The sequence below is a fragment of the Penicillium robsamsonii genome (genome assembly GCF_028829455.1).
Source record: "Penicillium robsamsonii strain IBT 29466 chromosome Unknown utg000003l_segment0_segment0, whole genome shotgun sequence".
NCBI lineage: Eukaryota > Fungi > Ascomycota > Eurotiomycetes > Eurotiales > Aspergillaceae > Penicillium > Penicillium robsamsonii.
In genome coordinates, this window is record NW_026643221.1 from 197,275 (window position 1) to 221,764 (window position 24,490).

The 24,490-nt window shown below is 48.4% G+C and overlaps 9 protein-coding genes across 9 annotated transcripts; 3 read left to right on the plus strand and 6 right to left on the minus strand.

The window, feature by feature from the left end:
* Window positions 1-839: 839 nt before the first annotated feature.
* N7447_004772 (uncharacterized protein) lies at window positions 840-4,641 on the minus strand (the record flags this gene model as incomplete). The annotated part of the gene is made up of 5 exons (XM_057229034.1): window positions 840-1,836; window positions 1,894-2,489; window positions 2,513-3,576; window positions 3,724-3,816; window positions 4,236-4,641. 5 exons carry the CDS (start codon window positions 4,639-4,641, stop codon window positions 840-842), a joined length of 3,156 nt encoding a protein of 1,051 aa, XP_057084124.1.
* A 755-nt stretch (window positions 4,642-5,396) lies between these two features.
* Window positions 5,397-7,191, minus strand: N7447_004773 (MIP/aquaporin family protein; the record flags this gene model as incomplete). Its single annotated transcript, XM_057229035.1, has 2 exons — window positions 5,397-7,103; window positions 7,159-7,191. The coding sequence occupies 2 exons, from the start codon at window positions 7,189-7,191 to the stop codon at window positions 5,397-5,399; spliced, it is 1,740 nt and encodes a 579-aa protein (XP_057084125.1).
* A 2,432-nt stretch (window positions 7,192-9,623) lies between these two features.
* Window positions 9,624-10,037, plus strand: N7447_004774 (uncharacterized protein; the record flags this gene model as incomplete). Its single annotated transcript, XM_057229036.1, has 2 exons — window positions 9,624-9,862; window positions 9,935-10,037. The coding sequence occupies 2 exons, from the start codon at window positions 9,624-9,626 to the stop codon at window positions 10,035-10,037; spliced, it is 342 nt and encodes a 113-aa protein (XP_057084126.1).
* Window positions 10,038-10,830: 793 nt separating this feature from the next.
* On the minus strand, window positions 10,831-12,395 carry N7447_004775 (NAD(P)/FAD-dependent oxidoreductase; the record flags this gene model as incomplete). The annotated part of the gene is made up of 4 exons (XM_057229037.1): window positions 10,831-11,093; window positions 11,156-11,738; window positions 11,792-12,081; window positions 12,149-12,395. 4 exons carry the CDS (start codon window positions 12,393-12,395, stop codon window positions 10,831-10,833), a joined length of 1,383 nt encoding a protein of 460 aa, XP_057084127.1.
* Window positions 12,396-12,811: 416 nt separating this feature from the next.
* Window positions 12,812-13,608, minus strand: N7447_004776 (putative 2-haloalkanoic acid dehalogenase; the record flags this gene model as incomplete). Its single annotated transcript, XM_057229038.1, has 2 exons — window positions 12,812-12,941; window positions 13,004-13,608. The coding sequence occupies 2 exons, from the start codon at window positions 13,606-13,608 to the stop codon at window positions 12,812-12,814; spliced, it is 735 nt and encodes a 244-aa protein (XP_057084128.1).
* A 716-nt stretch (window positions 13,609-14,324) lies between these two features.
* N7447_004777 (Amino acid/polyamine transporter I) lies at window positions 14,325-16,338 on the plus strand (the record flags this gene model as incomplete). Its single annotated transcript, XM_057229039.1, has 7 exons — window positions 14,325-14,565; window positions 14,616-14,655; window positions 14,714-14,852; window positions 14,903-15,254; window positions 15,311-15,777; window positions 15,837-16,115; window positions 16,165-16,338. The coding sequence occupies 7 exons, from the start codon at window positions 14,325-14,327 to the stop codon at window positions 16,336-16,338; spliced, it is 1,692 nt and encodes a 563-aa protein (XP_057084129.1).
* A 70-nt stretch (window positions 16,339-16,408) lies between these two features.
* On the minus strand, window positions 16,409-18,720 carry N7447_004778 (transcriptional regulator family TF; the record flags this gene model as incomplete). The annotated part of the gene is made up of 4 exons (XM_057229040.1): window positions 16,409-17,246; window positions 17,303-17,461; window positions 17,515-18,600; window positions 18,653-18,720. 4 exons carry the CDS (start codon window positions 18,718-18,720, stop codon window positions 16,409-16,411), a joined length of 2,151 nt encoding a protein of 716 aa, XP_057084130.1.
* A 973-nt stretch (window positions 18,721-19,693) lies between these two features.
* On the minus strand, window positions 19,694-20,961 carry N7447_004779 (uncharacterized protein; the record flags this gene model as incomplete). The annotated part of the gene is made up of 4 exons (XM_057229041.1): window positions 19,694-20,114; window positions 20,174-20,618; window positions 20,676-20,712; window positions 20,767-20,961. 4 exons carry the CDS (start codon window positions 20,959-20,961, stop codon window positions 19,694-19,696), a joined length of 1,098 nt encoding a protein of 365 aa, XP_057084131.1.
* A 1,956-nt stretch (window positions 20,962-22,917) lies between these two features.
* Window positions 22,918-24,331, plus strand: N7447_004780 (Major facilitator superfamily domain general substrate transporter; the record flags this gene model as incomplete). The annotated part of the gene is made up of 2 exons (XM_057229042.1): window positions 22,918-22,982; window positions 23,026-24,331. 2 exons carry the CDS (start codon window positions 22,918-22,920, stop codon window positions 24,329-24,331), a joined length of 1,371 nt encoding a protein of 456 aa, XP_057084132.1.
* Between the last annotated feature and the right edge of the window lie 159 nt (window positions 24,332-24,490).

Here is a 24,490-nt window from a genome sequence, read left to right on the forward strand (position 1 = left end):
TATATGAAAGGTTGTTTGGTGTAAGGAGAAGTGAACGTGAAGCTGAAAGGGAGAATAAGAGCGATACTTGGGGAAGACACTGACCTCGGCTGGCGGGGAAGCCGGTAAAACCGGTACGGGGTAGATGGGTCTGTATCTCCCGTGGGAGTGATTTTCAATCTTTCCCCACGAAAAATACCGACAAGATGAGTAATCGAGTTCTAGCTTGAAGGTATCCTAAGTAATTGGCTGTTTCATGCCTTTTATCGAATATTTTATGGTTTTTTAATGTGTTGACTTGTTGACTCTATGTATCTAAAGGTTATAGGCAAAAGTATACAATACGGAAAATACCAATACCTCCACCGATGAGCCTCGGGATGAGCCTCGGTCCATTTGGCAGTTGATCTTCAGTCACAAGGGATATCACCTGAGAATATTTACAATGTGCCATGTTATTTTATCGGAGTATGAAACATATATAAAATATCCAAAATATACAGAATGTACAAAATATACAAGATATCCCTATAAACTTCAATACTCCGGTTCTCCGGGCGATCGTGCGGGGAGAGCTTCTAGCGTAGGACTCCTACAATATACAGAGTGTGTTATACAGTCTCATTTCAGTAAAATAGAAAATAATATGAGATTATGTATAGATGGGAAAAAAATAAATCAAATCTCCCTTTCATCCGATCCCGTTGACCCGGCCAAAATAAATCAATACGAAGAATAACAAGAAAAGCCACCTAACATCATGTACACCGACTAGGGCACACGGGGAAAAGGAAATAAAAACAAATCAAAAAGTCATACAGACATCCGGAATATTTGGTACGTAGCTTAAGCCCAGGCCATTACGAGACTGGCTCAACGGCTGCCGGTTGATCCTGCCCATCAATCGCTCGAGGTACCTGCACCCTACTGCGACGTAGTTCATCCATTTTAGCCATGGCAGGCCCGGTACAGATGCGACCGGTCTGCATAAGCGTGCGGAGACGTTTGCGACGGGCCTCGCCACTGCGCTCTTCGCCACGCGCAACGCCCTCGTCCACCCAGTCCACCGCATGGACCTTGAAGCTCATGCCATCGTGACGACCGTCCCATTTGCGGGACTTCAGCCCGAACAGGAGAGTGCTGTCATACTGCGCCACGCGGGGAAGAACTAGCAGAGTGATGTGCAAATCCTTGTCGGTCGGGGGTATCGGGGGTAGGCGTGGGCCCTTCGTGGGGGAGGTACCGTCGGGAGTGGCTTCGGGTGGCGGTGCGTGATGGTAGGTATCTTTAATCTCCAGATCGAGCATTGACTCATCCACGTCGTCACCCCACGCACCGCGAATGAAGCCAGAGTGGATGGCAGCGGCGACAGGGTCCGAGTCGTCTGTGTAAACACCGGTGCCCCAGAGGGCGCGCCGGGCGCAAATTTCCTCTCGGTGAGATTGATTGATTCGAAAGCGGGGAACTCGGACGGTAAATGTGCAATTCTCTCGCTGTTCGAAGCGGGGAAGGGGCTGGGGGGTTGTTGTATATCCAAACTTGGAGCTATCCAAAGAGGACTTGGCAGTAGGGGTACCGATGCGAGGCGTGTAGAGCGTTGAGCCAAGGTGGTGCCGAGGAAGATGGGCCACGCTAGAAAGCAACGGCTCCAGGTTCACCGTAGTACGGGGCTCGCGGATAGGCGATGCAGCCGGAATGGCGGCTGGTCGAGGAACATGGTGATGATGGTGATGGTGATGTGGGTGGTGATGGTGGGCGGAAGGATCCGCTGGAGATGTTCGATGGAAGAAGGTAGGACGTTGAAGGGAGCTCAGGGTAGCCGCCTCTTCGTCTGCCTTGTGGCGATGATGGTGGTGGCTAGAGGAATGTTAGCATATGGATGATATGGATGGTATCTGATTAGGTGGAGCATACTGATGGTGATGGTGGTGGGAATGCCGAGAGCGACGGGCGTTACGTGCTGATAGTATCCCTCGGGCATCATTGGCCTCAAGTTCCATCTGTTCCTCATCGCGGGACTTTCTCGACCGTCTGCCGGCTGCAGAGGATGGTCGAGCTAGCTTAGACGCCTCATCCACCCCCTCTCCATTCGAGCGACCTGTGAGGCTATCGCGCTTGAAAGGACTAGAGCCCAATGGTGTCGATGGTCCGCTGCCACCAGTAGCCGCGGTGACACCACCAACACCGCTGCCAATACCGGAGAACACTCGCCCCAGTTCATTCTTGATCGCTGGTTCTCCAGCGGGGCCGATGTATGGAGCTTGAGCGCCTTGTACAGCCTGGGGAAGGGGTGACGCACGACCACCACGTTTCCCATCAGCACCGACGGCCAGCAGGCTGCGATGATGGAGCAGCTCCTCGCTTCCTTTGCGTCGGCCCTCATCGGCCAGGGCTGCTAAACCCGATGATGCGGCAGCTGTCGATGCGGAGATAGCAGGTGTTGAGCCTACCCGCGGAGGCTGCCCTTGGTGTCTGAGATATGGATCATTGGACGGCGGGGGGTTGGTTGACTATTTCGAGACTGAAGAGAGACCTGAGATTGTCTATTCCCACCCGGTTGCGACCCCAGTGATTTAGTGTAGCTTTGAATGGCCCCAAACCCGAAACTCGACCCATGCTCAGGTGCAGGGAAGCGCTTACTTTCCGGCGATGGAGGGTGGGAGCGACCGTGGTCCCATGTAGAGCCGCTCTGGTGACGATCGAGCGGGTCACGTTCACTGTAGTGGGAGCCATACCGATATGATCCAGGCTGGGTCAACTTGGCATCGGATCCATGGGCTGTGGCTCGTTCTCGCTCCCGTTGTGCAGTATCCTCAGAGCGCCGCTCACCAAACATGTTTGCAAACCGACCATGTTGTGGATCATGGTTTCCGTACGACCCAGATGCAGGCCGAGGGCCGGACTCCAAGGGGCGATCCGCAACCCCTCCGGGCTGGGAGATCGGACTGTAGCCGGGGGGTCGTGTAGGCGCGTCTGCATGGGGTGGCTGACTACTGGGCCGCGCGATCGGACCGCTAAGACTCATGCGACGAGGTTCGTTGTACGATGGCTCTGCCGTGGACATTCGAGGCGAAGGATGCGTAGAGTGTGGCTTCTCAGGATACTGTGAGAGCGACGAGCGCGTCAAACCTCCGAATACCGACTGCTCTCCACCCAGACTGGAACCTCCACCGGACCCAGACCGGTACGTACGGGCGCCTTGAGGCTTGGAGAATGACTTCTCCGGTGTGTGTGAACGACGGAAGAAAGAGTTATCGAGTGGGGAAGGTCTTGCCGGGGCAGTGGGTGGGGACATAGCGGCGGAAGACGATGATGGGGGTGCGTTAGCAAATATTGACGATGCAGGTGGTCGCGAAAAGAACGGCGCAGATTCCCGTGCAGGTTCTCGCGCAGGTCGATCCGGGTCCGAGCCTAACATCGCGGAAATCGACATGCTGCTGCCCGGTCGGTACGCCTGACCGTTTGGTACATCGCGCGACATCAAAGATCCCCCAGGCGCGTGGGTTGGTTGTGCTCGCGAGGAATATGAGTGTGGAGGAGACGGGGGCGGCATCTGGCGATTTCCAAATACCGGCGGTGCGGACTGTTCGTTTGGACCTATCAGACAGGTTCACGTTAGCAAATGTTTGTTTATACAAGGAGATTCCGAGATGATCGCGCATGTCCCAGATGGGTGACGAAATCAAAATGTATCGCGACAAAGGATGGTTGCACGGGGCTCTCGGGCCCAAGTCGGGTGCTCACCAGGAAATCCAGGACTCCCACTACTGCCCTGGGAAGTACGACGCGTTGTTTCGTGTTGTGATGGCGTAGTCATAACGGAAGCACCTAAGAGCCCTGTGAACGGGTGAGCAACAGTTCAAAAAAGGAAAGCAAGGGCCAGATCGAGGAGAACCCGTGACTCCGGAAGCTCCCACGCTAGTCCCAAAAAGGCAGGGGCTCATCTAGACGCGCTAAACCCGACCTGGACTAGTGCTCCCGAGCTGTCGTCCAGTCGATCTGCGCCACCGGGGAAAATCCATCAGGGGCAGTGTGTTTGGGAGAAGAAGGAAAAGGGTTTGGATAGGATTTGATGAGTCGCGTGGTTTTGATACGAATCCGATGACTACATAAACCCCATTCCTCCGGTCGCCCATTCTCAGAAAGGGGACTGTCACAAAAGTGGAGGTCACGGCACAAGTCCGATCCTTGGAATCCTCAATCTCGGGGCAACCTTTTGGAGGGAAAGTAAACACAAAACTAGAAATCTGGCCTACCTTCACGATATCGAACAGCCTGAGGTTGTGAATTATTCCTGCGATGTGTTTGTTCATGATTCCTCGTCTCAAGACTCCCATGCCGACGGTGTGCTTGTGTTTGTTCATGATTCCTCGTCTCAAGACTCCCATGCCGACGGTGTGCTTGTGTTGGGCCATTTCTCGGGAAGTATGCGCTGGAAGTATCCCCACGAGAAGTATTCCGTGAAGCGGTTGACTGATAGAGCTGTGACGGAGAGGGCGTGGTGGTCGAAGAGGGAGAAGGGTACGGGCGAGGCTTATCGTTCTCTGGTTGAAGAGACTCGGTAAAAGGCCCAGCGAACTGTCGTGGATCGCGAGGTCCTTGCGAGGCTCCCAAAGGCGAGGGCCGTGGCGGGTATGACTGTTGTAGTCGTCGGTAGTCCATGTCCAAAAATGTGTTGGGCAACAACTAGAGTAAGGTAGAAGATAGGAAGAGAAAAGAGAACGGAATGGCGGTGGAATAGTGAAATGCAAAAAGATGGAAATCGAAATGGGCTAGAGCTGCAGGATCGGTTGATCGCGCGACCCGATGGCAAGAGATGGGAGCGTGCAGAATGAAGGCGTTTAGGTGGCAAGTCCACAATCAACAATCAACAATCAACAATCAACAATCGAAAAGAAAGATTTCGAAATCTGAAATTTCTTCCAAAGTTGGGGGGAAACGGAGAAAAAAACGGTGAAGCGATGACGGTGTCTTTAGCGTGGCCAAGACTCTTCTATCTTGCATGCGGGGATTGTGTACAGACGTGTGGGTACATTTGACATGCAGCTATATTGTAGAAAAAGAAAAAAAAATATACAAGTCGTATTTCAAACATTCTTTTTTCTTTTCGGCATTGCCCAACCCACATGTTTATTCTCTAAATCCTGGAGGTGTCTTGTATTACCTGTTCCTTGTGTACTACATGTAGGATGTATGTGCTAGGCCTTTTTCGAGACTTGCATATGCAGGAAATCTGCTGGGATGATCAGTTTGGGCATGAAAGATGAAAAATGTCCTATTATACTAAGCTTTAGGTATACTTTATATATTTAACCTCTTCAACTGGACATGTCCTAAGATACCGAGGTAAAAGAACCAGTGACCCTCAAACGTCATAGGAAACATAACATTCAACATTTGATTGTGGAACCTCAGTCTTACTTCAATTGCAGCCGGCGCTTCCAGCTCATCCCACTCTTGGTCATGGCGCGCTGGGTGCGCTCAAGTGGGTAGTTGACCGGGGATTCACCACCAGTGAAGATGAAAAAGTCATATAGGAAAGCACCCATGAACCCACCACTTAGTGCCCCAGCCCAAGGCCCATAGAACCAGTAAGGATCAGTGAACAGAGTGCTAGGGTAACCGATAGCAAGAAGCGCAAGCCGAGGACCAAAGTCGCGACCAGGGTTGAATGCCGCTCCGGTCTGGTGGGCAAAGCACATGCTCAGACAGGTAATGACCAACCCAATAATCAGCGAGTTCATACCAGCACCGGGTGGAGCATTTTGGTCATCCCCAAGAGCCAGAATGGTGACGATCAAAAAGGCCGTACCGATAAACTCGTTGAAGAACGCCGTGGTAGAACCTACCCACACCTCGCGCGAGTTTGTCACGAAGCTGTTAATAACACCGGTATCCGGATTGAGGAAGAGGTAGTTCTGAATAGCTTCGTAGTAGATTCCATACGCAACAAGAGCCGCACAAAAGGCGGCCAGGAACTGGGCAGCGAAATACTCGGGCATCTTGCGTTTGGGGAAACCACGGTAGAACCACAACACCATGGTCACGACGGGGTTGAGGTGGGCTCCGGAAACACCACCACAAATGTAGATGGCCATCATAGTTGCCAATCCCCACGCCCAGGCGGTTGTGTTCGGATCACCCTGTTTAGCGACGGTGACGGACAAATCAACGCAGAAACCCATAGTGAGCTGGACAAACACACCCAGGGCCTCGGCAAGAGCTTCACGGTGGTGTGTACGGATGACCGACCAGGTGGTGTGGTTGTTATGCACTTCATCCTCGACCAGTTCTTGCACTAGAGGGTGCAGGTCTTCGGGGTAGCCTGCCTTCTCCAGTTCGGGAATATCTAAGAGTTTGTCTAGTCTTGCACTCAGACCTTGATTCTCTAGTGGATTATCACCGAACTCTGGCCGCTCCTCTGGTTCCTCGTTTGGAGAAACTCCCTCCTGCACAGTGGACAGTTGATCCGGGGGCAGATCCCAGACCGAAGGGCGTCTTCCCCTGACCGAGGAGGTACGCGACATGCGTGAAGTCTGTCTCGCGGAGGTGCTATCACCCGTGAGAATCTTATTCATGAGATTATTCTCACGCTGCAAACGTGCATCCTCAACCTGGGCGGCCATTTTGCGCGGGTCGGAAGATTTATCAATGCGACCTTGCTCAATATCATTTGGGTCAACCTCAAGCCCAAATCTCTGCGAGTTCTCCGTGGGATGCTGGGCTTTTGCTAGGTTCTGCAAGAGCTCATCCTTTGTTGGCACCATGCTCGACCGCACCACACGAGGGAGCGGTTTTGCCAGAGACCAGACTGGTCTGGCGTTGGCAGCTTGTTCATAAGATGGGTTTAGATCCGCATACCCTGGCTGAACGAAGGGCTCCTGAGTCAACCGCAGTTGGGGGGTTCCATCCGGTCCAGCCAAGGCGAATTTGCCGTGCATGCGCTGCGCCAGAGTACTGCGGGGAACCAAGCTGGGTACTCCGGTGCTATTACTACGTCTTGAGCCAACCGAGCTATATCGCCGGGTACCGCTGCCATTCTCAACGGGGACTCTCATGGGTGAGATATATTCGGCATCGCTGGTAGCACGGTTCCGGGCTGGTGACAGTGGCCGAGTACCAGACTAATAAGAATATGGATTAGATGATAGTTTCTTCCAGGTGTTTGCTTCGACTTACTCTCGCCCTCGGAAGTCTACTTTCCCCGTCCATAGTAACTCTGATTTGAGATGATCTACTCGCGCGATCGGGGAAGTTGATGGGTAAAAGGTGTTCCTTCCAAAAACAGAACAAAGCAGAGAAAGAGAAAGAAAACAAAAAAAGATCGAACAAGAGGAAACAATTTACCAAATTATCCCAACCCTTCCCGCAGTTACGCAATGGCTCGAGGATCTTCATTGAACTCCTCAATTGGCGTGTAGTGTGGATCATACTCTCAGCATATCAGAAGCTCCCGATAAATGAGATGTTTTAGCACTCGACATCATTTGACAGTTCCTTATCCTGATGTGAACCAAACAAGATCCGATTGAACCATTCTAGTGTTTTGACGCTATCAAATATCTGGATAACCGATTTCCTTGGCTTTTTTTAGTGCCTGCTATATATGGCCAGTGACAACAGTGCTAGCAGTGGCGTCCAGGAGATTCTCCTGTGAGATCCCAACTTTTTTAGAAAGCCCTTGAAAGTGTTCATCCTGGATCTCATGCCGTTGACTGATTCTAAGTTGAAGGTCACGGACGAGGGTGTACTCGCCGGTATAACGCCGTTCATTCTCACCAAGGGAACCCCCATATCGCTTTTTGTGAGGTCTTTTGTGAGGTTTTTCTTTCGCAAAGTCCCGCATCAACCGTCCTTCCGGTAAAGTAAAGAAGACGTCGAAATAAGAATGATTGACACAGCCAGGGAATGCCTCCGCTGTAGACGCTACAGTCACAAGGCGCTGAGCAACTCCTGCCCATCCTTATGGGACAAATATCGCTCTACCAGAGAATATTAAGTCAACGAGTTGAGGGTATAGCTTATGTCTCAGCACCAAGCATCAAAAAATGCCCGTGCCAGGTCAACGTGAAAGTTGTCATTTCGGGGTCAAAAAGATGGCCCACAGTATCGTTTGTAGGGTTGGGGGACCAAACAGATTGGCTTGGGATATTAAGAGTCGGTAGGGTAACTTGGACTATTAAGAAAGGATTGAAGCTTATTATTGTAGCCTAAGGTAGGACAAAGAGCTTCAGCGCTCCTTAGCCTCTCCAGGGCTCTTACTCCTGTTCCTTCCTCCTTCCACCTCCCATTCTTCCCCCATCTCTCTCTCCTCTCTCCTTTCAATTTCTCTTTCATTTCGAGTCTATCCCCATTATCTTGATTCTCTTCTTCCCTAATACTCCCATGAGGTTGCATCACTTCTCTTTGCGGATTCTTGGCTGATATTATATGTCAGAGTAAGTTCCCTTTCCCTTTGTCTCGGCCGTGTCCAATGTCAACGAATCAATTTATTCCTGCTTTGGCTAGTCCCAATCCTCTGACGAGGCTGGATTCACAATCTTCACTGCTTTCCCCCGATCCTCACTGCATTTCCCTTCGCCTCGCCTTACTACTCTACGTTCAGTCTTGGGAGGGGCGGTATTTGTAATTCCCGTTGCATTCGTGATCCTCTGTTGAGGCCATTGCTTTCATGATCCCTCATTGAGGTCATTGCCTTCATGATCCACTGTTGAGGCCATTGCCTACACGGTCCTCTATGAGGTCGTTGCCTTCACTCGGTCCTCTGATGAGGTTGGCGTTCTTACTTCCTGTTGACCCTTGGCCGGGCCGATGCTGTTACAATCTCGACTGTTGCTCTGCAGGACTGGGTGCTCTGACATCACACCGCGGGTCTGAGCTTGGTGCAGCGCTGATATGTGTGCGATCAGCTTTTCTCGATCTACGCCAGGCGTTCGACGCGCCCAACGGAACCATTTCCCCTCTGCGCCCGTTCAAATTCCCAAACCAAACTCTCCGAGTGTGACTATTTGTCGCAATATTCAGAAAGCACCTAGATCAAAATCTCTTGGCACGGCGCAATGTATATACATGCATGGTGGTATGCTGTTACTGCGCACCTCAAAATCCAATCATCTCTCTCGTGCTCTCCCTCCCTCTTTTGGTTTAGTATAGACGGTTCCTCAATTAACATATTCACTCTTAAATTGCCGAATAGAAGCAGCCAGGTATAAAGTAACATTGATGAATGCGTATCTGATGTAGTCTTGACATGCTTAATCTGCCATTTGTCTTGGCGTCTTGGCGATTAATTCGAGTGACATCCACGGATGTGCCTTGTTACGTACACATGTTGAATATATACTCTGTGCGAATACATCTATTACCTTAGCTTTTTATAACACTTCCTTGACCCGAACTAGCCAATTTAACAGACCTCAACTCCTCCCGACGATCATGCAAATGCAATCGCCAATCTTGATTGCGTGCTTTGCGCAATTCCTTGCACAATTGCGCGATATTCACTCGTCTTGGATACTTTGAGCCAGCAATATCTATAACTACCACGCTCCTCGCACCATTAGCCTTCAGCAATCGAGACTCTCCAACTTGGTTCTTTATACGAACTCAACCGAACCAGGGAGACCTCACCCCTGCAGCTCGCTATGGAAGCTATTGGTTCATCTGACGAGACTGTTACCGTGGACTTTTCAAAGGAGACCTTGGACCTGGAATCCAACACTCAGTTCGAGTACGATCCATGGCTTCTCGAAGATCATCCCTTACGATCATACCCGACAGAGTGTATCCCAGGCTTGTCGCTTTATCTCAATGAATATTACGAATCAATTGGAAAGCGAAAAGCAGTTCTCTTCCGCGCTGGATATATTATACTTGGATGCCTGTAAGTATTGCCGTCGTATCTACAACGTTGTAGTCTTCGAGACACACTTATCTGACAGCATTCATTCCATAGAGCCGTATTCCAATGTCTCCGATTGCTCCCAATCAATATGAAACAGACACTCCCGCCTCATGAAACGACACCACACGTCAACCTTTACCCCCAGAGTGATTAATCACACCTTTCACATCTTGATACATAAGTCTACCTAGTTAAGCATAATTACTTAAGTTTCTAGTTATATCTCGAATGGTTATATAGATAGAACAACAGCAGATGGAATAAATGTTGGAGGTTAGAATTGGTAATGAGAAGCTCTCTGATCGCTTGCGCGTCCTTCTCTTTCATCTGACAGATTTCATAGCGCTTGATATCAATGTAGTGGTCTATCATGGGCCGACCAATCATGGCGGACAGAAGGCCGTCGTCCGCAATTGCTAAAGATTTTGAGAATGTTGGATGCCCCTTTCCTGCAAAGGGAAGGGTATGGAAAAAACAACCACTGACAATGCTTTGGAAATCTCGTGGCATGGGAATGTAGAGATAATGTGAGGAGCTGTATGCGGAATTACAATAAATGAGTCAGGATGCTGGCACTCTTGATGAGTAAATACATTACCCTTTTTATACACCAGCTTTTGGAATAGGTGGTCCTCAAGCATAACCGAACATAAAACGTTGTAGGGCTCACTACTATCTCCAGCCTAGTGTATTGAAGGATGGAAGTGATGCTTGAGAAATAGAGGAATTGCTCGTTTTGAATGGAAATGCAACAAATGGTGGATTATTCAGTCCAGAGAGAAGGGAAGAATCGAGGCAGAGCAGAAGTGGAAGTTATTTGAAAAGGGAATTATAGGCCATCCATGGAAGGCAAGTCTACCTGAGGTGTCCATTTCCGAAAATGGAAGGAACACGCATAGCGTAGCTACATACATGTAGATCACATAGTTGATCTAAAATCTGATTTCTCATAATCTTGCTTGCGATTTCCCAGGGGTGCTCGCAAAGATATTGTTCTGGCGACTGTCGAGTCGGGATTGAGTAGACTCAAACAGACGCGGGAGTCCAGTCTTTGCGAAATGAACGTCACTGAGTACCATTTTTGCCAAACCCTCAGCCGCCAGGAAAATCTGGGGCATTCCATGTCCTGTAAATCCAGCGATGATGTACTGATCCTTCTGTCCTGGGACATGGCCAACATGTGGCAGTCCATCTGTTGAATAACCCATGACTATCGAAAAGTTGGGTTAGCTTGGAGGTCACCACAGGGGTATTACAAATAGAACAACGTACTCCCTGTCCAGACTCTGTCCGTGTAAGCGTGGCTATTCTCCCAACCAACAAAATTCCGCTGCATATAATTATCCCAGTATCGAACAGCAGGCTCAAGTACTGAACTATCATCACTGACGTTATACCAGCTGTCAGGATCATTGATGAAAGCCGGGCGAGCACCACCGACGACTATACTCCCATCGGCGCGTGGGATGAGGTAGTCATAATTCCAATCGTTCCAGCGCAGGGTGTAAGTGTTCGTCAGACGAGGAGCAGTAGTACCCGGAGGAACGATGATTCGACTGCATGTTCCTCGGACAGGGATAATCTTCTCTTTATACTGAGGGGCCAGAGACGAAGTATAGGCATTTGTTGCTAAAATGACTATCTTGGCGGCAATGGAGCCTCGGGCAGTGTTCACTGTCCAAGGATGGCCCGATGTTGAGGAATTAGACTGTGTCATCCCAGATACCGGCGTGTGCGTTTGTAGATTTACACCTTGGGAAATTGCCTTTTCCAAAAGGTGCAGCACGAATTTGTATGGCCAAATGTGACCGGCGTCATATGTGAAACACCCCTGTGCACCTTTGACTCCAGAGAACTAAGGTATCACTCATTAGTATATCTGCATTCAACGGTCAACCATGTACCCACCTTCTCTGCCTCACTGCTGGGGATATACTTTGCCTTTGTTGTTGGCTCACATCCCTTCTTGATCAATCCTTCATATCCCTCCTTGAGTCTTGCACTATGATCCCGAGACAGTTGCACATCGATAGCTTTTGTGACTGTGTAATCACAGTCTATATTCTCTCTTTCAACGAATTTCTTGAGATATGAGACATGTTTGGCCTCGAAAGTTGCAACCTCAGCAGCAGCCTCGACGCCATGATCAGCGGCCAAGCCAGCGATAACATTATAAACATCAGGTTTCATGTGTCCCCCTACAGGAAACCGAAAATCAATTTAGCCAAGATCCTCGTTTGTCATTTGCGACTATCCCAATCTTACCATTTCGACCAGTGGCACCGGAACAAGCCTGTCGAGCCTCCAAAAGCACAATCGAAGGCGGCTTCGACCCAGGAGGAGTTTGGTCAAGAATATGGTGTATGACAGATGCCCCTGCGTACCCAGCTCCTATTACGACGATATCACACTCTTGAGGGAGAAATTCAGTCGATCGATGGCTGTCTAGAAAGTGAGGCTCTGTCCGCCAGAATGACGTCATCCCATTTGGGACGGGGCTATGTTTCGCCATTTTGGAGAGTCCAAGACAATTAGCGTGGGAGACATAATTGGAATCATTTGGCATTTATTGATATTGGGAATAGGGACGAGAAAGGGTGTCTTCTCTCCCGGCGGCTTTTCCACCGGTAACTTTCCCGGTCCAGCCCCGCTAAGTACAACGCTAGGGGTTCAGGGCTAATGATAACACTTTCGGGGCTATCTAGGGATCAAAGGGGTTGACTTGAATCCTTCGAGATCAGGGAGACCAAAAAGTGGATAAGTTTAAAATTAAATCAACGTTGGAAGTTAGAATTGTTCAGCGCTAAAACAAGAATATAGAATGTGACCTTGGCTTTTCTTCCAAAATTTCCAGGTGGATGAGATATATGTTTCATTAAACGGGGCGTAATATTCAGACTGAGCTATGCTAGACTTAAGTACGATAATTCAAGACGATGCCTGATGAGCGATGATCTTGTCCGCCATTCCTGGCAAAGTGTCATCCATAACATCCATTTCTCCAAAGAGCTCTGACAGGGCCTCCTTCTCCCAGACATAGCAGTATGCTCCTTTGAATCTGTATAGTACAGTGTTAGTACTAAGCCTTCTCGACCTATAACTCAAGGATGTGACACATACCCGGCCTTCCTCGCCGCAGAAACATCCCACATATGCGCCGCCGCAAACCAAGGTGTCTTCCCATCACTCTCCGACTTCAGCTTCTCCAACAAGGGACGATAAGCCCCCAAGTCAGGTTTCCCAACTCCGACGTCATCACAAGAGAGCAAGTTCTCCGCAGGCAGCTCAACACCCGCATTCTTGAAATAGCCACTAACACGATTGATATCCGCTGCGGTGAAAGCCCACACCGTAAAACCGGCATCACGCAGCTTCTGGACACACTCCGCCGCACCAGGACGGAATTTGAGAAGTTGGTATTCCGTCATGATATACTCCAGATCTTCGGGTGAAGCCCAGGTCCGTGGCTCAGCGATGCCGGCCATCCAGAGCATGCGGTAGAAAAGTGCGCGGAAGACTTCACCAAAGGGGACATAGCTTTGTGCAAGACTCAGATTGGTGTACTCGCGCTCGGCTGCTTCCATCCAGGTGAACCCTAGTAGACGGGGCTTGATTCCCTCTGCGCGCAATCGATCTCCCAGACGGATATCAATGGCGTCAAAAACATGGTCGTAGGCAACGAGAGTGCCAACGATGTCGAAGACAACGTGCTTAGATGAGGACATGTTTGAGTCTTGATGTCGGAGTTATGGATTTGGAGATGGGTTGATATTGATTATCCTGAAGCACCTTTTGTAAGAGAAGGATATTTATCAGATAAGTAATGAACGAGTCACCAAATCCATATCCCCGCACTGATTGTTAATGTCGATCGTAGATAGTCGGAGAGACCTGGTACTGCAGATACAATTACTAGCCATTACCGGTAAGATTAGTGTATTGAGTCGACTGCTTTAATCATATTCACTGTAGTTATCAAACCTCTACCTGGATGAGCACAAGGCATCGTTTGTCTCAAATTCGATCCCATCTTTGATCTAGGTATACATTCTGACAATCTTTACTATTTCCCCAAAATCTATGTATTAGCTGTCTCGGGCAGCCTTTCGCTTTATTCTTGCTGCCATTGTTCTAGTTTAGTATTTCGGTGCTTGCTTCTTCAGCCACCTCGTAGGTTATACTTAAATCGTAATTAGAATCTATCTACTCATACTAGTAATTACAGCAAAAGTACAATTACTTACATAGCCCTAAACAGCAGCCGGTGCAGTCCCGGCGGGAGTGCTTCCCGCCGGGAATGCGAGCTCGGGACACGGCGAACGGATAGCGATAAGGATACAGTTAGCCTTTACTAAATCACAGATATATCAATGGATAGTACTTTTCCCGTTGGTTTCCTATTACAACAAACCTCTCATCTACGACTTACGGAGTCACCAGCATGAGCGAACCGCCAATGCAAATCGCGAAGGACGCAACCGATCTCAAAACAAGCGAAGCATACGACATAGAACGCTCAGCGAGTTCAGGAACTGAGCGCCATGGCAGAACTATCGTGCTGTCTGCGACAGATGATGCTGGGTATCATCGTTCCTTGACGAGGCGTCAAATCATGATGATGACCTTTGGGGCTGGCATCGGCACTGGTCTCTGGGTGGGAACTGGACAAGCATTGTACTATGGTAAGGAATCCCGATGTGAACTCCAAGACGCAAATATTAACATTAGATAGCCGGTCCTGCTGGCATGGCACTCACCTATACGATCACAGCGTAGGGTACTCTAGAACATTCTATTCTTGTGCTCTTGTGACTAACACCGTCTGCAAAGGATGATCGTGTATGCTCAATACTCTTCAATCGGCGAGATGACTACGTACAAGCCGGTTCATGGTGGCTTTATCCGCCAATGCGCTGAATATGTCGATCCGGCATTCGGTTTTGCAATTGGTGTCAACTTCTGGTTTGCGGTATGTCAGTCTACCCCAAATAAACATCGCATGTACTGACGCAGATAAAGTGGGTGATGATTATTCCAGCAGAGATAACAGCAGCGATATCAGTCTTGAAATACTGGCCGGCGACAGACGTTGTACCCCTCCCGGCATTCATCACTATATTTCTGGTGGTTTTCGCCGCGGCAAACTTGTTCCATGTCCGAGTATACGGCTACGTCGAGTATTACATGTCGTTTGTGAAATGCCTTGCAATTATCTTGATGATATTCTTCATGTTCATCATGACATCGGGAGGAATACCAGCGACAAACGGCCCAATCGAGTTCAAATACTGGAAGAACCCCGGAGCTTTCAATAATGGAATAAAGGGCATCGCTAAAGCCTTCGTACAGGCGGCTTTTAGCTTTGGTGGCGGTACGATATCCAAGGTCTGAAAACAAACCCGAAGAGAATATACTGACTCAAATTAGGCGAGCATATTGCTGTTATAGCTGGGGAAGTAGCCGATCCCCGTCGCACTATCAAGAAGACAGTTCGACCTGTGTTTTGGAGAATGTTTACCTTCTTCGTGGTTAATATCTGGCTCGTCGGAATGTGTGTTCCATCCAATGACACCGATCTTGTCAACGCTGGCGGGACACTGGGAAGCCCCTTTGTAATTGCGATTAAGCGGGCGGATGTTTATGGCCTAGCACACGCGATCAACGGATTTATCTTCCTTAGTGTCATCAGCTGTGGTATTACTAGTGTTTATATCGCAAGTCGAAGTTTGACAGCACTCGCTGATCTTCAGATCATCCATCCGTTCTTCGGAAGAAAGGACTCGCAGGGTCGGCCCTATGTGTCCCTGGCAATCAGTTTGGGCCTTGGTGGTGGATTAGGTTATCTTAACTGCAACAGTGTGGGAACTTTGGTGTATGGTTGGTTTTCTGCCTTGGTGAGTGTATCCATCCCAGAGGAAGATATGTGCGAAGAGTTATTGACAGTTCGATGTAGGTGGCAATAGCAACGCTTTTCCAGTGGGCCTGTATTTATATTGCTCATCTTCGATTCCGGCAAGGTCTTCGAGCCCAAGGCAAGGATCTCAGCAAACTTCCGTTCAAAGGTCTTCTCACCCCGTGGGCACAATACATCAGTCTCACCATTGTGGTGTTTATATTTGGTTGTCAATTCTACCTAGCTTGCTGGCCGTTTGGAGAAAAGGGATCAGTGAAGAGCTTCTTCTCTTCTTATCTTGCAGCCCCGTTGTTCTTCTTTGATTACTTTGGATACAAGGTGAGTGTTTCAATTATGGTTGATGATCAAAGATATCTGACCTTGGCAGTGGTATTTCAAAACCAAGATAGTCAAGCCGATTGATATGGACTTCGGTCCTGCCAAAGCCTTTGATGAGCAGGACCTTATCAATGCGATTGCCGCTGAAGATGCAGAGCGGGATCCAGAGAAGAACAAGCAAAAGACTTGGAAAAAGCGTGCTCAGTATATGGTATTTGGATAGAGGAAAGCAGTGGCGAGGGACCATAGTTCTATGTTCCTTAATGTGAAATAATTTCGACAGAGATGAGAGATTATACCGTATCAAACTCAAAATCACCATTTGACCAGTCAGGGTCAAAGAAAGCCGTCATATCGTTCAGCTCTGGATTTGCGAAAGATTCTGTGCCTGGAATAAGATGTGACAACGGACTAAAAGAAGACAGCTCCACATTTCCACATGCTGATTTGTCCTTCTTTAGCGACTGCGTCCAGTCTTTGAATTTTGAATAGGCAGAGATAGAACTTTGATCGCTTTGTGGGCTTCGTGGGTGGGAAAGGGAGTCTTCTTCAGTGACGGCTAGAAGCTGGCTGACAGCCGCTTCGATAGACTCAAGATATGATATCTCGGATTTGGAAGAGCTTCCCCCAACCATCTGACGTATGAGACCCATTCCCCGGTGCAAGCCATCTTGGAGTCTTTGGGACTTCCCTGAGCTAAGGCTTTCTGCCAGGATGACCAGAATAGCAGCACGACAAGCACCAAATTCATTGTAAGAAGCGCGGCAAAGACCCACATGGTCGGATAAGGATTGTAGAGTGTTGAGAATGTCCAAAGCACTTGATACGCAGTCGTCCACCAAGACTGACCGACGTGCCCGCCCTGAATCATGGTCTGCACCAATTATAGCCTCGCTAGATTCTTTTCTGTCACCAACAAATATGAATGCACGGCCCATGTAGACATATATGAGCAAATAGCACAATCTGAGATGCGAGTTTGGTCGGAAATTTGGGCCTTGCGAGCATAAGTCTCGACATTCTTCAGTCGCTGGGAGTGAGTCCCACCACTGCTTGATGCTCGCCCTCAGCTGCAAGAGCCGCTCTAAATAATCAGAGAGAAGCCTTTTCGGACATCTTTTAAATTGTGCACTATCGAAGTATCAGTCGATCGTGGGTGAACTGGTTCCACATTTTGAGACACTTACAGTGTTTCAGAGATCTCTCCCAAGTATGAAATCAATTTATGAAACGCAACTAGATTGGCAAATCGTGGTGACTCAAAGGTAGAACAATCCTTTGGCATATCGGCATTTATTTCCGATCGCGCGATTGACATAGGGCGCCCATGCAAGACGCTAATATATCTGTTAAACATGAAGGTTAGCTTTGCTCTGAGATGCCTTCTTGGATATCATACTTTTCAACGGTGTAAACTGTCCAAAATAGGCGATTTCTGACTTCGATAGTTCTAGGGTTACAGTTGCCGCCTTGATATTTGCGATGCATCCCATTTTGAATCGCCATCTTCATTGCAAGGCCGTAATATGTGTATGCAAGGCCACCCGTGGAAACAGGGAGTGAATATGTGGCGAGAAGCAAAAAGACCTGCACACTTTCCTGAGAAGCAACCAAAAGAACATCTGGAATAAGCTTGCATGCTGCATGGTAGAAGGTTAGCCCGACAGAGTCCTCAGAGCATAAGTTGAGTTCTTCGGTGACATCTACATCATGCTTCGGTTTTTCGTCCTCCATATGGGCTACTTGAGTTCCAATGGCCAAAGCCGCAAAAACAGAGCATACCCATGGAAAATCAATGGCCGTATATGTGGTAGTTGAGCTGTAACAGAGGGCTACCTTCTCCTCGATCCATTTGCGCTCCATGTAAAAGGAGTTGATCTCAACGTACTTGAAGAACATGGTAATGAGGAAGTCGGCAATAGGTCTCGGTGGTAAGTGTGTCATTGTCTCCAGTATAATATCGGGCGAGGATTGAAGCTGGGTTGGCCGCCAGTATTCTCTGACCTGCTGTAAATCGTCAGACACGCTTGAGATTTTACGGGGAGAGATACAAACCCTGGAATCAAACTGACCTATTTCGCAGCTCATTCTGCGACGTAATTTCTGGGAGAACGTCCAGTGAGAAAATTCCCCCGCGTAATGTGCCACATTGTTTGACACGAATTGAACGTCGAACGACTCATTGATATCCAGGGCAATTTCTGGCAAGGTGGTGTTCGTTGAACTTCGTAATTTGTCCGCAATACGGCAGGCATTCTCCTCGTCCAAAGGCACATCGCCAAGAAAATGGCGAGCAATATACTCCAGGCTTTCTATTCGTCGATTATCATCTTTCGGAACGGACGCGACAGGGGCGGAGGAGCATGGGGATGTCGTTCTGGGAGTCGGCTGGCCTTGAAACTGGCATGATCGGCCTAGTCGTTGGCATCTCCAACAGGGTGGACCCCCCTCACACTTCTCCTTCTGCTTTCTGCATGTCTCGCAACTTTTTGAGGATGTCAATTTGAGGCTCAGTATGAGGCCGGGAATGTACTTACGCCAGGGAGGCCCGTCTCCTCTCCCCACGCTTACGCTTTCCATTATTTGCTTCCCGATCGAGGTTCATGGAAACAGGTATATACCAGGAGAGTCTAGTGAAAAGGAGACAGCCCTGGAAAGAGACAGGGGACATTCTTATCTCTTATCAGTTTAATTTGCGGGGTAAATATATCTGGGCCCCAGCATTTGGAGAGGCCTCAGGCCAACAGCTGACCCTGGAAGTGAGCAAAACTTCTAAGTCAGAATTAAGTCATACTCATGAATAGACCGGCTAGGTATATGTCGGGGCAATGAAATCACAGTAGTATATGAGATAATGCATGTACAAGACGAAATGGACCAAATGGCAGTACATGGAACAAGAGTAAATAAAGAAGCATGCCTCACGAAAGGTTGGCTGCACCTGGAAGAGGCCCCACGAGAAGTATTCAAATGTTACTTCCCAACCGTGTTTCACAACAGGCATGAGACATACTATCTATCCACCAGAACCTGAAAAGTGTACTAATAATATATCAGGCTGGTGGAGTACCTCATCGGAGTCCAGGAGCTTAGATACCCCACTCCACCTTCGTTGAATAGAGCGGAACTTGAATTGATGTTGAATATACAAAATATGGCGATTTCCGAAAGAGAGTGGGGGGTCTAGTGATCGGCGAAAAACTGCATTTCATGGATATTTGATTGATACTGGATCCTGGGCGTTTGTGGATTCCGCTTATCATCCTTGCGAAAGGGTTGCTAAATTAGTTTCTATGGGCGATGAACATACGTCAGTTCGATGAATGATCAACTGGCGCAGCATCGGTGATCTATGGCTATCATATATGAAATGTAACTTCAGTTTGTGGATGTACTATATCAATATAAGTTGACGCCGCGTGAAGTGTTTTTAGTAATATTCTTTTCTAGAGCTTTTGTTGCCCTTGTAATTTTATAGGTAAGTAACGGGGAAATAGCTAAAATGTGGAAGACTTTTTAATATATAATTTTAATTTTAATTTTACCTGACTACCATAGCTTCTGCCAGGGACTCATTTTTAGTCCACAGAAACCGAGATAGTGACCTCTTCTTTAATACGCATCTTAGAGGTGGAAACGTCGTCTCTGCTAGCCTTTCCACGCAAGAAGTTCAATGGCCAGCCAGGGAAGCTGGTCAGTTGAATCTCGTCACCGTCAGGCCCCTCTTCCTCATCTTCCGATGCGTGGTTTCTCGAACGATGGGTTCGTGTGCCCCCCGAACCATAGTCTTCCTGTTTCTTGGTCCCGGACTTCTTGATATCCAAAATGGCCCACCAGCGGCGGAATATGGGCGAAAAGGTCGGTAGACAGGCGCAGACAATTCCAATGAAAGGTTCAACACAGGACCACATGAAGACGGGGGCAATTGTCCAGGATGGATCTTCTGATTGCGTGTGTTTGTGCAAGAAAATCACGCGAACGATACCGGCGATGCAGACACTATAATGAGTTTGATTAGAATGGTTCCTAAAGTTCCCGACATCCCATGGAAGACTCACAAACCACCGAGCAGCAAGATACTCGTGACAGCAACACGCTGAGACTTGGGCATTTGCAATCTCCAGATAATAGGAGCTGGCACACACAGGATCATGAAATCAATCGCGACAGAAACAATGCCGTTGATCAAGAAGAATTGAGGGACGTCTATACATGTCCCCTCGGCCATGGGATCCGTGTATTGCTCCCAGAAATATGGTGTAGGGCGACACGCAACGGCAATGGTGACAATGACCGCGACGAAGTAACCTATAATGATGGCCATGGCATAATATAAGGACCAGCGTAGGTTAAAAATGCGTCGGTAGAACATGATGATTGAAGATTTAGTCAAAGTGACCGTTGTGCAGTAGAGGAAGACATGTGCGTAAAGGAGCTTCCAGAGCGCGATGAATTCGGAATCGGTGAGAGCTTGTTGGTGCCATCCATTTTTGTATTTGATACCTTGATGGATCAGGTGTCAGTGAAGAACATGGTGATGCTGGATATTAGTTTACTCACTGATGATCACGCATATACCAGTGCCGTAGGCGAACCACTAGCGAATAGGTAAGCCACAAGATCAAGCGATGATATAAGCGTATGCACTCACCAACGCAGCAAAGATAAAAAAATCATCCAGACCAAAATGCGTCTGAGTTGTCTTTGCGCGTGTATATACGCGCAACAGAACCGCCAGGGATCCAATTACCATCAGCGTAATGATCGCACCCACCATCTGGGGTTGCTGATTCTCCGCCAGGTCAATGCCCGGAGGCGCAGGGCCAAAATCCCCAGTGGCTTTCATTGAAAGGAATGAACATGAAGCATTGAATTGGGGAATTTGCGAGATTCTAGTGAAATATCTCTCGATATTGGGGGGTTTACTATTTAAATATCAAACAGGACATCCACATCGGGTTAGCCATTAGAGATGGTTCCAAGGGTATGGATGGAGCTAGGTCCTGAAGAAATGACAGATCGCGAGGTCAATCTAAAGCTCAGATTGAATGTTCAGGGGGGGTGAATTTTGTGCAAAATCTGAAACCCAGGTATTAGAAGCATTAAGTCATTGTGATCAACAGCATGAAGTTCACAGATTGTCACGCCTTGAAAAGACAGAAATGTCAAGCATCCAAACGTCAGATTTTCTAATTAAAATAAAACCATCAAATGGCCGAATCCATGGACCTGGGCAGTGGGGTCTTCATCTATACAAAGCCCAAGTGGATCCCAGCTAAACCGCTTTGCACTGTGAGACGCTTGACAGGTGAGATTAAAGGCAATTAGCCTCATTCTTCGGGTTGCGACATTTTTCTGACGTTTTTCCCCTTGCATCTTTATATAAAGGGATCCATTTTGTGGGGATAGCCGCGCATTCATGAGTCTAGATCCCAGATAGTCAATATGGATGGCGGAACATCGTACGTTTTGAAAATTTCGGAACAGTGGAATCTAGACCTCCCAAATCAATAGCCCTAATATTATCGACACTGAACCTATACTTATCCCCGAAAGGTATCACACTGCACATGTTTACATATAAACTCTCCAGTCCATGATTTCTTTTTTCAGATCTCTACTCGTCGACAATCGGGGCCCTGATAGACGCATCCCTCGATGTTTGCTCGTGTTTGCTTGGTGGAGTTCCAGTGGATCTCCTACACATCATACGTTCGATCAAGAGTTCGCATCGGACAACCCGTATGAGACGCAAACAAATGGTGTTTAACCGTAGTGGTCTCGCCCTCCGATATGGCACCATTTACATTGCTATTTGACATAGTTGCTACAATGTGTGCCCATGATCATCCACTACGGAGATGGTGGTCTAATCGCTTCCAAGTCGTGCTCGGTTTATTAGTGGAGTGCTAAGCTTTCTCAAAAGAATTCTACTGGTATCCTAGCGTTACGTGATCACGGAATGGCTGATTTCCAACTCGCTTAGTTAGAATTCCTTTGCTTCGCTTCCATCGGGGCTCAACCCAAGGAAATGTGCGGATGAGTTCGGAGAATTTTCGACAAGGCATCTGGCTTTTCTCGGTTCCCCAGAGTCAATTGGATAGCAACTATAAACAAAATTGTTGTGAGGATCGCCCAGAGAAGCCACTCTCATACAATGCTCTGATTGAATGTGCCCAACTATACGTTGATGCCATCTTTGCCCACGGGCCATCCCAAACACCGTGCCATGTGGACCAGGTATTTCTAGACAGTTACTGGAAGTAGCTCTCTTGATCTATTTCTTCACATTGGATACAAAACCCATATAAATCACAGCTCCAGCCAAATTTGTGGGCTTTCAATCCAAGCTACGTGGATCCTAAATACAAGCATGCAGTTTACTTCACTAGTGATAGTATGGAGAATCCAGACCTTGGCGAAACAAAAGGACCCCTTCATCCAATGCTATACACGAAACAGTCTCTCGCACAAAGGATGCATCTATTTCCGCCTTTTTCTGCGGCCTATATGTTAAAGACCTCTACGTTATAAACAGATCTAAGACCACTAAAAAAAAAAAAAAACCGATAAGATCTACTAAAACGACATCACCTGGCTGAATACGCGACGTGCTCTTGTATATCGTTGAACATCCTCGGTCAATCAAGGTAGTTCTCGTATACCCCGCAATGACTCAGAAGGTTAGGGTTAAACCGGGCCGATAGAAGCCAAAATCCCAAGCTATTTATTTCGTATACTTCGGGTTCACAATCTCAACACTACGTCTGCGCCCCAACTCCATCACACTAGACTACCCAAGATGGAACGCGCTCTAACATCAATGCATGTGGATGGAGTCAGTCTAACAAGTTCACAAGCTCGTCTGTATGTAGTATCACCACCATGAGAACTAGACTAATGGCCGCAGACAGCCCATAATCATCATCATCGCCTCGACAACCCTCGTCTTTACAGGATGCGGAATCAACTTCGCATTCGGTGTCTTCCAAGAGCTCTATGACTCAATGTCAAAGGAACCGAACACACCCTTCACCGGCGCAACACCAGCGCAAATTGACCTAATCGGCACACTCTCAATCGCGCTCATGACAATCGGTGCTCCATTTGCAACAGCGTGGACAAAGCAGTATCCCCCTCGATATGTCATCTGGGCTAGTGGAATAATTCACTCAAGCGCTCTACTTTTTGCAAGCTTCAGTCAGCATCTATGGCAATTCATCCTCACCCAAGGCGTTCTTCTCGGCATCGCTACATGTTTAACTTACATGCCATCGGTGACCGTGGCACCGACCTGGTTCTCACAGCACCGCGGATTAGCGATGGGAATAATCCTCGCAGGAACGGGGATTGGCGGTGTTGCATGGCCGCTGGCCTTTCGATATCTCATCGAGTCTGTCGGATTCCGCAACACCCTCCGCGTCACGGCGGGGATCTCCTTTCTATTCATCTGCGGCTCGGGGACATTTATACGCTGGCCCGCTAGTCAGATCACACGTATTCAAGCCGAGAACGCCGCTTCTACACGTTCAACGACATTTTTCCGCCTTCCATTGGTTGACTGGCGCGTCGTCCAAAGCCGCAAGTTCGTTGCTCATGCCCTGGGTGCCGCATTGCAGTCTGCTGCATACTATACACCGGTGTTCTTTTTCGCATCATTTGCCCGTACTCTAGGCTACTCACAGGCAACATCGGCCAACTTCATTGCCATCTCGAACGCTGCAAATGCGTTAGGCAAGGTTGTCATCGGCCACGCAGCTGACCGTATGGGGAGACTCAACACCCTGGTATTAACGACCCTCATCTCAGCCGTGTCTGTCCTCGCATTGTGGCTTCCCTCGTGTCTATCCACCACTCAATCCACCGGGAGTACACTCTTCATCGCATTTACGATATTCTACGGCATTTTCGCATCGGCATACGTCGCTCTCTTCCCGACCAGCCTGGTAGAACTATTCGGTGTGCAGAACTTTGTCAGTGTTAACGGCTTGCTATATATGGTGCGAGGCTTTGCGACATTGGTTGGAACCCCAGTTGCGGGTGCATTGATCCGCGGAAGTGGCGAGAAGAGTGTCGGTCCACGAAGCTATGAGAATACGAGTGTCATGGTTGGTGTACTTCTCGTTACGGCAACGTTGGCTGTAGTTTGGGCGCGGCTAGAGGCTGTTATTACCCTCGATGCTGCTGCAGGGCGCAGAATGAAGTGGTTGATGTGAATACCTACCACGCATAGATCGAAGGGGGCATGTCGATTGTGGATCGTGAGAAAACTTGTACTTTAATAACGTTTACCATTATCAAGCTGTGAAATCTAATAAAATCTCCTCTCAATTTGATCAAAACTGATGTCCATCCTCTTGAAAGAGTTGGGGCTT